Raw genomic sequence first — 11994 nt, 5'->3', positions numbered from 1 at the left:
GTGCACTATCAGGAAAGCATGTTTGAATTGAAGGTTGGCTTTCTGTGTCCCAGGGTCAGAGACTCTGTTTCTTCTAAGTAAGAGGGTGTCTGATAGGGTATCAGTCATGGTCTGGCTGTGCTTACCTTGTGGGGGAAGAGCAAGAGAAGAGAAGTAAGTGAGCTACAGAGACTACCAGAAGATGTTGAGAAATTCAAACCCTGTGTTATCCAGAGCAGCATCTAGAGCAAAGGAGGTGACATTGATGTCCTTCTAAGTGTTAAGGTCAAAGGTTCTGTGACCTTGACAAATAGATCTGAATACAAAGTCTTAGGTGGCACATTGAGAAAGCAAAGTTAAGTCTTAGAAGTCTGTCTAGAGAGTAATATGTCAGGCGATGGTGATGGGCAGTTAGAGGCAGTGTGGTCCTTTCCTGGGTGCTATGCTGAGCTCTCCTGGGGCTTTGGAAGCTGGGACTATGGAAACTGCAGGAACAGTTTGCCTGTTCCCAAGAAGGGCTTGCAGCCTGGAAAGATAGGGAGGGAGCTCCTTCCTGGAGAGGTCTAAGCAGGAGTTGGATGGTATCCCATGAGAGTCTGAAGCCACCAGAAGTTATCTTCTGCCTTCTCAACCTCAGCATATGTACTAGGCTCCAGCAATGAATACCCACTCCAAGGAGATGGTGCCCCTCATGGGCAAAAGAACCACTGCACCTGGCGGGAATCCTGTTGTGTTGACGGAGAAGAGGCCAGCAGATCTCACCCCCACCAAGAAGAGGTAAGACTGAAGGCTTGGGCCTTAGTGTTGTACAGTGTGGGACGCTGGAGGAACCCACCAGGGATCCCTTGGCTTCACGCAGACTTAAGACTCTGTTATCAACCAGGCTGATGACAGGTTGGTTATAACTGGAGGAACCGCACTGCACATTTAGGTGCCTTTGCTGACGTCTTCATGGCCAGTATAGGAAGAGAGGGGTCTCCTTGTAGGAGTTGGGGGCACCAAGGCAAGAACATTCCAGGAGACTCTCGGAGGAATGAGAGTTGCTGAAGCCATTCTTGAGATCAGGAGTAAAAGGTGGGTGCTATTCTAGGTAGTCAGGATCCTCAGATGGGCATGTTTTTTTCTCACACACAAGTGGCTTTCAATCTACTGTGGAATGGAGTCTGTGTAATGGGCTATATTGAGAAAGCCTGGGAAGACAGAAGGCACTGTGAGATGGATTCAGTATTGGGCAAAGTAGAGCTTATATTTACAGAACTTACAGGATAAAGTGTGTTTTGGGAGGCAGCAAGACAGGAGGAGCCTGGCACCCAAGGAAGAAGGTAGATGTTTTGGGTTAAGCTGTATAAAGAGGATCATAGCTAACCAGAACATGCCTGGTTTGTCTTGTGGCCACTGTCAATTAACAAGCGGGGCACATAATACTTTTTAAAAATTCAATATATTCCTTATTTACATTTTAAATAATTTCCCCTTTCCTGGACCCCCTTCCCCAAATGTTCCATATGCCCCCTTCCCTTCCCTCCCCCTGTTCCCCAATCATCCCCTTCCTGTTTCCCTGTCCTGATAGTCCCCTACACTGCTGCATTGAGCCTTTCTAGGACCAGGGCCCTCTCCTTCATTCTTCTTGGGCATAATTTGATATATAAATTATTTCTTGGGTATTCTAAGCTTCTGGGGCACATAATACTTTTGGCTGAGTCTTTTTCTTTTGAGACAGGGTCTTGCTATTTTTCTCAGGCTGGTTTGGTACTTGATATATAGCTAAAAAGTCTTGAACTTAGGATCCTTTACCTTCTGAGTGCTGGGACTGCAGGTGTGTGTAGCACCATGATCAGCTTTGGCTATTTTAATGGCTGTGTGTTTTGTAGGCTTTAAGATGCATGGCATGGTCAACTGGAGGGAAAATGGAGGTTACAATTGAGATGATTATAGTTGTGTTGAGCTGGATCTGTATATGAGGACACTACTAATGGCATCGACTTAAAAGACACAGTTAATTGCCATTATGCTGACAAAGTGGTTAGCACAGTCAGGATGGTCAGTGTTCAGTGTGTGATTTTGATTGTATGGGGCTCCTGGGAGCTGGGCAGGGATGGAGTGCTTTTGTTTCACTTCCAAGTTGATGATATGGAGGATGCTGGGACAGAGAATAGCCTTCTAGATCTCCATGGCTGATCTTGCATTCTTTAGTTGATTGGATACCTCTCAGTTCAGCCAAGCTAGACCAACAGGCATGTTCAGCTGTGATTTCCCTGGACTAGGGTGGTTTCACAGTGGCTCATTTACCCTGCCTCGTCTGCCCTGATGGTCCTCAGGTGAAGGGGTCATCACAGGTGATTTCCTGAAGAAGAAGGGTAGAGGGAAATACAAATTTTGGAATGACCCATGTGGACAATGCATTAGGAGGATATGCAGATGGGGAGGCCCCGAGGAAGCTGTTGGGGGGCAGATGAGGTCTGAGCCTGGGTGGTCAGAAATGCAAGAAAAGATGGATGAGAGTGGAGTTAGTCACAGGATCTCCTGGGGGTAAGAATAAAGAAGGAAGAGCCAGGAGACCCACCCTTCTGGGGCAGTAACTCAGAAGGAAGTGGGGGTGTCACCTCAGTCATGAGTCCATCAAAGGAGAAGCAAGGACTGGAGCAGTGAGTCAAGTTCAGGTATGAAGTACCAAGTAAGAGATGCCCAGAGGACACTTAGAGGACATCTTGGAGTTCAGGAGAGAAAGCTGGGAGCGAGCACAGCTGAAACAGGCAGTGTGGGAGTGGGGGCAGCCTGCAACCTCATGGGCCCATCCAAGAAGTAACAGAAACAGAGTTGACCCAAGCCAGTATGGTCCATTTTTCTGGATCTCCTTCCTTTTCTCTCTCAGGAGAGATTTGGGAAAAGGGAAAGGATTGTGGATAGGCTCTCAATTTTTTTTTTTTTTTAATATTTTATGGTTGTGAGCCTAGCCTTTAATGGCTGAGCCATCTCTCCAGCCCCCATTTTTTTTTTTTAAAGAAAGAAAGAAAACACCACTATCATCAAAACCACCACCACCACCACCACCACCACCACCACCACCACCCCAGGTTCTTCCATATCAGGCTCAGCTGAACTGTTTCTTTTGTTGTTTGTTGTTTGTTTGATTTTTTTGTTTTTGTTTTGAAGCCCATGTCTGTTCATGAACTTAAGTTTCAGGTTCAGAGTTACTGGACAAATGACTGACTGGCCCAGCCAGTGGTATGAGGTGTGACTTTGTCTCCTGAAATGGTGGTCCCAATGACTTTTTGAGGGTCCTCATGTGAAGGTTTGAGCCTTTCCCTCAGGACTGAGTTTAAGACTTTGTTCTAAAGAGAAGGAAAATAAAGGGTAAATTATATGTGAAGACAAGTACAGTGCCATTACCAGGGGGCTGTGAACTAATAGGAGGATTGAAGGCTCCTTCCTGGAGGTCTCCTGGTCTACAGAGGGGAGAGATCTTTGGATTTGGGAGTTTTCCTGAGCCATCATATCATTCCTTGAGTAGTTGTCACATTGGCCTCCTTATTGGGCCCCAACCAAGGTGACATATAGGGTCAGAGAGCTGGCCTCGGGAAGTTCAGACACTTGGACATTTTTTGGGTCAGGACAGATGGTAGACAAGCCCCTACCTAGGCCTAGTTTGCCTCCTGGTCCTGTATTTGTCTCTTCACTGTGACAGAAATGGTGGAGAAATGATATACAGCTGTCTGTGCACCTGAGTTAACCACGCCCAGGTTGCACCCTTTGGCCCATACTAAAGGAATAAACAGTGAACATTTGCAGCAGGCAGGAGCCAGGATGTCATATGGTCCAGGCCTTACCATGTGCTTATGATGGTGGGTGTGGTGTGGTTGTGTAGTGTCAAGTAGGGCAGGCGTGGGTCAGGCCCCGCCTCGTGAGTCTAATCAGTTGACCTTCTTGAGCCAGGTTGTCATCACTCCTCTCTCCACATCCTGTGGAGTCCTTTGGGCTCCAAAGTTTTCCTTTTCCATCACAGTCTTCTTGCTGCTTTAGGGCTCTTCCAGAACCATGGCATGATATCCCGATTAGGACAGCACAGAGCCTTCCATTCCTGTTCTCAATTATAAGGATCCTCGTTGTTCTTGTATGCCTATAACCCAGCTTCTCTCGGAAGAGATTGATGTGGTCACTGGGACATACGTTGCCATCTCTGAGGATGGGGTGTCGAGAAGGGGTGACTGTCCCCTTCTTCTCCCCTCAGTTACATACCCTGGACAACTGATTAGTTTTGAGTAAGTGGATGAGTCAGTGAGGGGTCCGGAAGGCAATGAAGCTTGTGAGCCAACAAGAAAGCCACCCCGAGGCTCAGCGCCCGCCAGGTCATTGCACGGCGAGAGGATGCTTTCTCCCTTCCTTGGGGCCCCCAGCTTTGGGTCTGGGTGCTGAATACTTGCATGGTGTGGCTTTTGGAGCCACTCCTGATTTCTTGGAGGAGTCCAAGAGAAGATGGGACCTGGTGGGAGACTGGCAGAAGAGCCTACTTCAGCTTTGTGTGTAAGACTGAGGGAGGGGAGAAGGTGAGAGCTTCAGCGGTTGGGAGCAGAGCCAGTCACAAGGAGGATTCAGCCTCCATCATTGTGAGTTTTAGGTTTCGTCTTAGCCACAGACCTCCCCACCTTATCTACTTGATTGTTTATTATGCGTCCGTCCACCTACCCACCCATCTATCTCCTCTTGCATTATTTTATCATCTACCCACTATTCATTTTAGCTCATCTGTCCTTCTGTCTGACAAGCTGTTATTCTTTCTACTTGAATACTCCTCATTCATCACCCATCCTTTCTTTTTTATTTTTTAATTTTAATTAATGCTTTCATTTGTTTACCTTGCATTCTGACTGAAATTTTCCCTCCCTCCTCTTCTCCCAGTTCTTTCCTTCTCCCTTCCTCCAACATTCACTCCTTCCTTTCTCTTTAGAAAAAGGGAAGCCTCCCATGGATATCAAGCAGCCTTGGTATGTCAATTGTAGTAAGACTAGGCACATCTTCTATTGGCACTAGCTGGGGCAGCTCAGTAAGGGGAAAGCATCTTAAAGGTAGGCAACAGAGTCAGAGACAGCCTCTGCTCTTGCTGTTAGGAGTCCCACATGAAGACCAAGATACACAACTGTTACATATATGCAGAGGGCCTACATCAGTCCCATACAGGCTGTCTGGTTGGTGGTTCAGTCTCTGTGGGCCCCTATGGACACCTATCCATCCATACATTTATTCAATGGGGTCTTTTGAGTTTTAGGACTACTGGTAGGAAATCAAGGTTGATTTCAGGAAATTCAAGGATAATGTCGTCATAGTGCCTACCATTGGGAAACCTACAGCTGAATGACAGCTGAATTAGCAGCATTGTCGAGAGCGAAGAATGAAACAGCCTATCTGTGCTGTGCGTCAGTCTCACCTTGAAGCCAGTTTTGATCAACCCACTGGAATCGCAGGTCTGGAAGAGAAGGGAGTCTGCCTTTATCGTAGAGACAGGACCATTGCCTGTCACAGTGCAGACACTTGATAAGTATCTATGAATAGAGCAGCCTCAAAGGCAGATTAGGTTCAAGGGAAGACCACACCAAACTTTCTTGGAGAAAACATTTGGAGCTCTGTACGGAGAAAATCTAGCAATTCTCAAGCAGGCTTTTGGAGCCTGTCTTGAGGCTGAGTGCTAGTGGATGTGATTGGGACCTCTGAGTCAGGCCAACCAGTATGGCCATCTGACTGGTTGACCTCCAGTGTCCCTTTTAGCTGGACAGCCCATAAGTGGATGATCTTGGAGTAGTTGGGAGTCATCTGGCCTAATCAGGATCCCATCAGCTGAGGATTCCTGGTCTAAAGATGGAGAGCACCCAGCTGGAGGCAGATACAGACCAGAATCCAAGTTTTGAGTCCCACTCAAAGATTTTTCTCCTCCCTTAATTTTCTCTCTTTTGATTTTGTCATCTCTTTTGAAGTATTTGCTTTTAGCTAAGGCCAGAATCTCAATCTCTCCCTCCCTCCCTCCCTTCTTCCCTCTCCCTCTCTGGCTTTTTTCTCTCTTTCTCCAACCCCCTCAACAGATTCTTAACCTGTACTCCAAAGTGACCTTGAACAATCTTTCTGCTTCAGCTTCCTGAGCATACCATAGTGTGAGCCGCCATGCCTGGCAGAAGGCTCCTCTTGACGGTCTGACGCCAGGAGGGAGAGGGCCAGTGTGTCCTCCGCTCCATGTACCCCTTCTTCCTAGATGAATGACGAGCTTTAGTCTTGTCTGTGCCTGAAGTGAGGAAAGGGACTTCCCAGGTCAACCAGGTTTTTCCTGATTGCCCCACTTGATTGGATAGCCTCCTTTTAGTTAACCCTTGCAGTGGACTTGGCTGCAAGCAGGCTCAGAGCATGAAGCTGAGAGCAGAGCAGAGCCATCTGCGTCCCTGTGCCAGTCACTAGCCTGGGCAGTGGGAAGCAGGCTTTATGGCCAGCTGGAGTCTGCTCGAGGGGAAGGCACTTGCTCATCCGTAGCCTCTTGCTGGTAGACTGGGGCCCTGGTCACAGCCTGCTGCTCTTCTTTATGAACTTGAGATGGGTGGAACTGCACTTTGGAACATCCTTTGTTCTGGGCCTAGGAGGGCCGTGTCCCTGAGGTCAGGCAAGCAGCATTTTGGATGGGTCACATGGCCAGCTGCAGGGTTGGGTGTACCACAACTGAGTTCACCCTCAGCTGATCTTCACCTTAATGTCATCGGAAGATTCACCTCCCAGTGTGTGACTGTGGTGTCCAAGGTCATGTGTGTCTGCATTTGTGGGTGTGGCTAGCCGTGGCTGGCAGGTCTTGGGCAGTGTCCAGCTTTTCTTGAGGTGGCATGTGTCTCCTAATCCTTTGAAGGTGGAAGAGAAAGCTGGCCATGGTCTTGTTTCTTTCCCCCACTGACTGGGAATGTTTTCTGGGCCCTTTCCCTCCTTTCTTTTTCCTTGTTTTTCAATTAGTTTTTTTGCTTGCATATATCAGTTGCAAAGTTAGGGGTGTCATTATGATATTCATACATTGTTCATAATGCACTTTGATCACATTAACCCCTCTTGCTATTTTTTACAAAATAGATTTTGAACATTTATTTATTTGTGAATGTAGATTTCTTATGTGTACGGATGTTTTGCCCACATGTATGTCTGTACACTATGCATGTAAAGTGCCCACAGAAGCCGGAAGAGGGAGGGTACAGAATCCCCTAGGACTAGAGTTACAGATGGCTGTGAGCTGCCATGTGGGTGCTGGGAATTGAACCTGGGTCTCCTGGAAGAGCAGCCAGTGCTCTTAATTGCTGAGCCATCTCTCCAGAACCCTTCTTACTCTTTCTTATCCCCTCTCCTATTATCATTTTCCTTCTGCATCCCTGGCATTCCCACGTGTAGTTTAAGGTGACTTTTCTATATCGTGTGTTTCTAAGTCTGGCTTATTTCACTTAGGAGACTCATCTCCAGTTCCCTGCATTTTCCTGAAAATGATACAGGATCCTGTTCTTCATGGTGAATAGGATAGCACTTTATTTTATTTTATTTTTTCCAACATCATAGTTTTGTTGGTTATTTGGGAATTCCACATAACACACGTTGGTCCCACTCACCTCTCAGTCCTCCCAGGTCCACCCCCTCACCCTTGTGACTTCCTCCTAGGAAGAAAAGAAGAAAGGAAAAAAATCAGTTCAATTTTGAGAACACCATCTTATAAAATACTGTATTTTATTTGTTTATTTGTGGGCAGCTTGGCTAACTCTATAACTCGGCTATTGTGAATGTATATGAAAGTGTCCTTGTAGGGAGCTAGCTTGTATTCTTTCTGCTATAGACCTACAGATCTTAGAGCTAGATTGTATAGAAGTTCTAATTTAAAAGTTTTGAGGAGCCTCCATACTGATTCCCACAGAGGCTGCACTATTTTGTATTACCCACAGCACTATGTGAGTGCTCTTTCCTTGACTGTTCCAATTCTTACCACCGTTTGGTGTTGTTTGTTATCTTGATGATAGCCGTTCTCACATGATATGTTTTATGTTTTATATCTTTTTAGAGATAGTCCTGCTATGTAGCACAGGCTGGCCTTAAACCTATGATCTTCCTAGCTCAACCCTCTGAGTTATGAGATTAGGGCCAGATGCTGGCATGCCTGGTTTGGGTTTCTCTTCTTAGTGGAGGATCTCCAACCCCTGCCCTAGAATAGCTTTCTTAGTCCATTTCCTGCTGTGATAAAAGAGCTGATGACAAGAGAAGCCAGGGTGACTTTGGTCCTTTCTCTAAGTTGCTGGAAGACCTGTGTGGATTTGAGCCCCCCTCTAAAAGGCTCTGCCTTCAGGCTCATGACCTGGGCATAGCTGGATGGAGATGGGAAACCCAGCTTCTGTCTCCACATTCCCATCTTTGAAAGACTGTATACTTGGGAACAGCAGCAAATCCTCAGGTGCCAGGCCATGCCCAGTGATCCTCGTGGGCTCATCCACACAGTACGTCTAGAGGCAAGAGTCACTTAGACTCAGCTTAGAACCCAGAGTCTACTCCATCCTGGAGAACTAGGCTAAGGTACATGGCACAAAGGCTAGGGCTCAGTCTGAAGGGGTCCTCTGTGGCAAGGCTGCCTGACACAGACAGACAGGCCCTGCCCCAGTTCTAATGGCCTTGATTGGGTGTTCCCTCAGTGCCCATTTCTTCCTGGAGATAGAAGGATTTGAGCCCAACCCCATGGTCACCAAGACCTCTCCCCCCATCTTCTCCAAGCCGATGGACTCCAACATCCGGCAGTGGTGAGTACTGGCTGCTGGCCTGAACACATGGCTGGGCCTGGTGGTGGCAGAGCAGCACTGCCCATTTCTGAGTTTGTCTTGCTCTTGTCCCTCTTCTCCACCTCTAGCCTCTCTGGCAACTGTGATGACATGGACTCTCCTCAGTCTCCTCAGGATGATGTGACAGAGACCCCATCCAATCCCAACAGTCCAAGGTAAGTAGTGTGCCCCTTCCCCCTCTCTCACTGGTCTTAGAAGGGTGGGATGGTGCACAGGAAAGAGAAAGAAGCCATCATCTCTGGGAGGTGAGACAAACATCTGGAGGCCTGGGCCATGGTTGTAGCATGTGACATTTTGTGGAGCAGAGTCAAATATCAATAAATTATAAAATGATTTCTGGGGCTGGAGAGATGACTGAGAGGTTAAGAGCACTGACTGCTCTTCCAGAGGTCCTGAGTTCAGTTCCAGCAACCACATGGTGGCTCACAACCATCTGTAATGGGATCTGATGCTGTCTTCTAGTGTGTCTGAAGACAGCTACAGTGTACTCACATACATAAAATAAATAATTAAAAAATAAAATGTTTTTTGTTCATTATAAAACATTTAAACAATACACAAAAGAATAAGGACTTCAGCACAAGTTACACAATTGTGTACATTTGAAATCTATTCACATAGAACATCAGTATGTATTGTTTGCAAGAACACATACAAGTAAAAGGAGAGACATCTGCATTACAGCAATAGTCTATCTGGAATGTGGGGGCAGGGAGGGATAGATGGAAAAGTTCAGATAGGGAGATAAAGGGAGCTTTCTCTTCCCTTAGTTCCATATTTCAAAGTAATGGTTACAATAGGCATATATTCATCTTGACCATCCCCATGTCTATGCAGGTGTATTTTGATCAATATGATTGCGTATGGATTGGAAAGGGAGCTTGATAAAACATGAAACACAAACATTGGCGCCGCCAAAGACGTGAGAGGCAGAGGGGGTGGAGCATGGCCCAGCAGCCAGTAGCTTTGATGGTAGAGAGTCGGAACAGAGGCGAACGCAGGATGAATTCGCAATGCCTTCTGGTCTTAGCGCAAACCTGGCCAAGGAAGAACAGAGGCAGAAGAAGAAGCGGCTGAAGAAGCGCATCTTCGCAGCTGTGTCCGAGGGCTGCGTGGGAGAGCTGCGGGAACTCCTGCAGGATCTTCAGGAGCTCTGCAGACGGCGCCGTGGCCTGGATGTGCCTGGTTAGTGCCTGGCCTGGCATAGAGTGTAGGCCTCAGGGACCCTGGTTGGTTTGGTTTGGGCCCTGCTCTATCTCCTGTGGGGCCGGAGCATGAGGCACCTTGGATATTGGGATAGCAATCTTGTGCTTGACTTTGAGGTCCATGGGGAGTCACGCATGAGTTTAGTCAGGAAGGGGGCGTGGTCAGGCTACTGTGTGGAGTAAATCTGGAGAGGGTCACTATTCAAAGAGTATTGGGACCCTGAAGCAGGCCTAGGGGAGGGGGAAGAGTTCCTTGGACATTGACAGGGATTAAAGGCTTTGGGCGTCCATAGCTGTCTGGGGATCGAGGAGAGGAGCAGGTTGATGGGGAAGTGATGAGATGCACTTTTAGACCAGGAGGGATGTCATAGAGATTTCGCCACCAACATGAGCAGCCAGGCTGCAGGTGACATTGTCTCTCCTCCAGAGAGAAGGTGCAGGGCTTGGAGGGCAGGAGGCCTTGGATTAGGGTTTCACAGCGGTGGTAGAGAGCTGTGACCAACAAACCAGGAAGGGAGCTGGACGAGGGCTGCGAGAGGAAGAGAGGATCTGCTGGTACGGAGCTGGGGCTCCCAGCGCAGGCCGGAGCAGGGCATGCTTCTGAGGTATGAGGCTGCAGCTTCCACTGCTCTGTCTGCCCTTCCTGCCCCTGCGTTTGTCCTTGACTGTCTGCAGATTTCCTCATGCACAAGCTGACAGCCTCAGACACTGGGAAGACCTGCCTGATGAAGGCTTTGCTCAACATCAATCCTAACACCAAAGAGATCGTGCGGCTCCTGCTTGCCTTCGCTGAGGAGAACGACATCCTGCACAGGTTCATCAACGCCGAGTACACGGAAGAGGCCTATGAAGGTACCGGGAGGCAAGGCAACCTAAGGGTGAGGGGAAGAGACTGGGAGTTCCCGTGGTGGGGGTGGCTACAGGTACAGCCCATCTTGCCTCACAGAGGCACTTGGGCTATGGACAAGCCAAAATATGTAGCAGGCACCCACCTCAGCCTTCCTTTTCCCTGTAAGTAATGCTGAGCATGGGCGAACAAGTCAGGAAATGTTGGTGCTCTAAAAAGGTGACTTTATGCTTAATATGCTGGGAACAGAAGTAAAGATGATGCAATGTGACAGAAAGTGACTGGAGTGGGCTGGGGTGAAACTGCACAGTGGTGGGCTTGACCAAAGCTTACCTGATGGGAAGGATTCAGAGCAGGGTCAGGGTAAGAGCCCGAGATAGGCCTGGGCTTGGTAGATTTTACAGCAGGAAGATCGAAAGGCCTGGGGATGTTATTTGATTGAGGAGAGCTTCTCTAGCATGTGCAAGATACTGTTAGATTCTCAAGAACCACAACACAAACAAACAGACAAGGAAGGAAGGAGAAACCTGCAGATGAGGCTGGAGAGCCGGGTAGGGCCCCCCCTCCACAAAGCCAGCAGTCAGCCTGGCAGTCATGAATGACATAAGTGGTTCCACTTCAGCCTGGTTTTGTGGAACCAGGGACTGTAATTTAGTGCCTTGTTTTTCTGACCAGAAAACACTTAACTGAACTGTTAACAGGCTATATCCTGAGTCTTTGCAGTCAGTAAATAGCTTGTCACAGCAGAAGCGATCAGCTCATGATTAGCTGACATGCCAGGGGGTGTAAACACCTCAGCTTTTCCAGGGAGGGGGTGGGGGACTCAGATGTGTGTCTTTAATCCTCCTCATGGGGAAAGTAATCTTGATTTATTCTTTGAACTCTACAGACTTTCAAAAGGGAAAGTCATGGCACTGTGGAGGAGGGGCGGGAACCCCAGGGAGGAATTGCGGTGATTGATTGCTGAGCGAAAGACAGACAGTGAGAGGAAGTGAGCCTATCCTGTTCTCAGCCTGTCACTTAAGAGCTGATACCAGTCCTGAGGACTGCAGACCAGTGTCTGAGGCTTTCTTGTCCTGCCTCTTCTCCCCTTCTGACCTTCTGTACTTTTCGTTTGTAGCTCAGGGTCCTATGGTCTTGC

At 48.0% G+C, this 11994-nt stretch overlaps 1 protein-coding gene across 2 annotated transcripts in view; it reads left to right on the top strand.

Annotated features, from left to right (window-relative positions):
• Positions 1–637: 637 nt before the first annotated feature.
• Positions 638–11994, top strand: part of Trpv3 (transient receptor potential cation channel subfamily V member 3) — a 28067-nt gene continuing 16710 nt past the window's right edge. For both annotated transcript variants that reach the window (XM_052196082.1, XM_052196081.1), the window contains exons 1-5: positions 638–756; positions 8658–8762; positions 8870–8956; positions 9832–9986; positions 10682–10858. In XM_052196082.1, coding sequence (XP_052052042.1) covers positions 638–756; positions 8658–8762; positions 8870–8956; positions 9832–9986; positions 10682–10858 — 643 coding nt within the window. The remainder of the gene's footprint in view (positions 757–8657; positions 8763–8869; positions 8957–9831; positions 9987–10681; positions 10859–11994) is intronic.

The sequence above is a fragment of the Apodemus sylvaticus genome, chromosome 10, assembly GCF_947179515.1.
Source record: "Apodemus sylvaticus chromosome 10, mApoSyl1.1, whole genome shotgun sequence".
In the NCBI taxonomy this organism is placed as follows: Eukaryota; Metazoa; Chordata; class Mammalia; order Rodentia; family Muridae; genus Apodemus; species Apodemus sylvaticus.
This window is presented reverse-complemented; position numbering and strand designations above follow the sequence as displayed.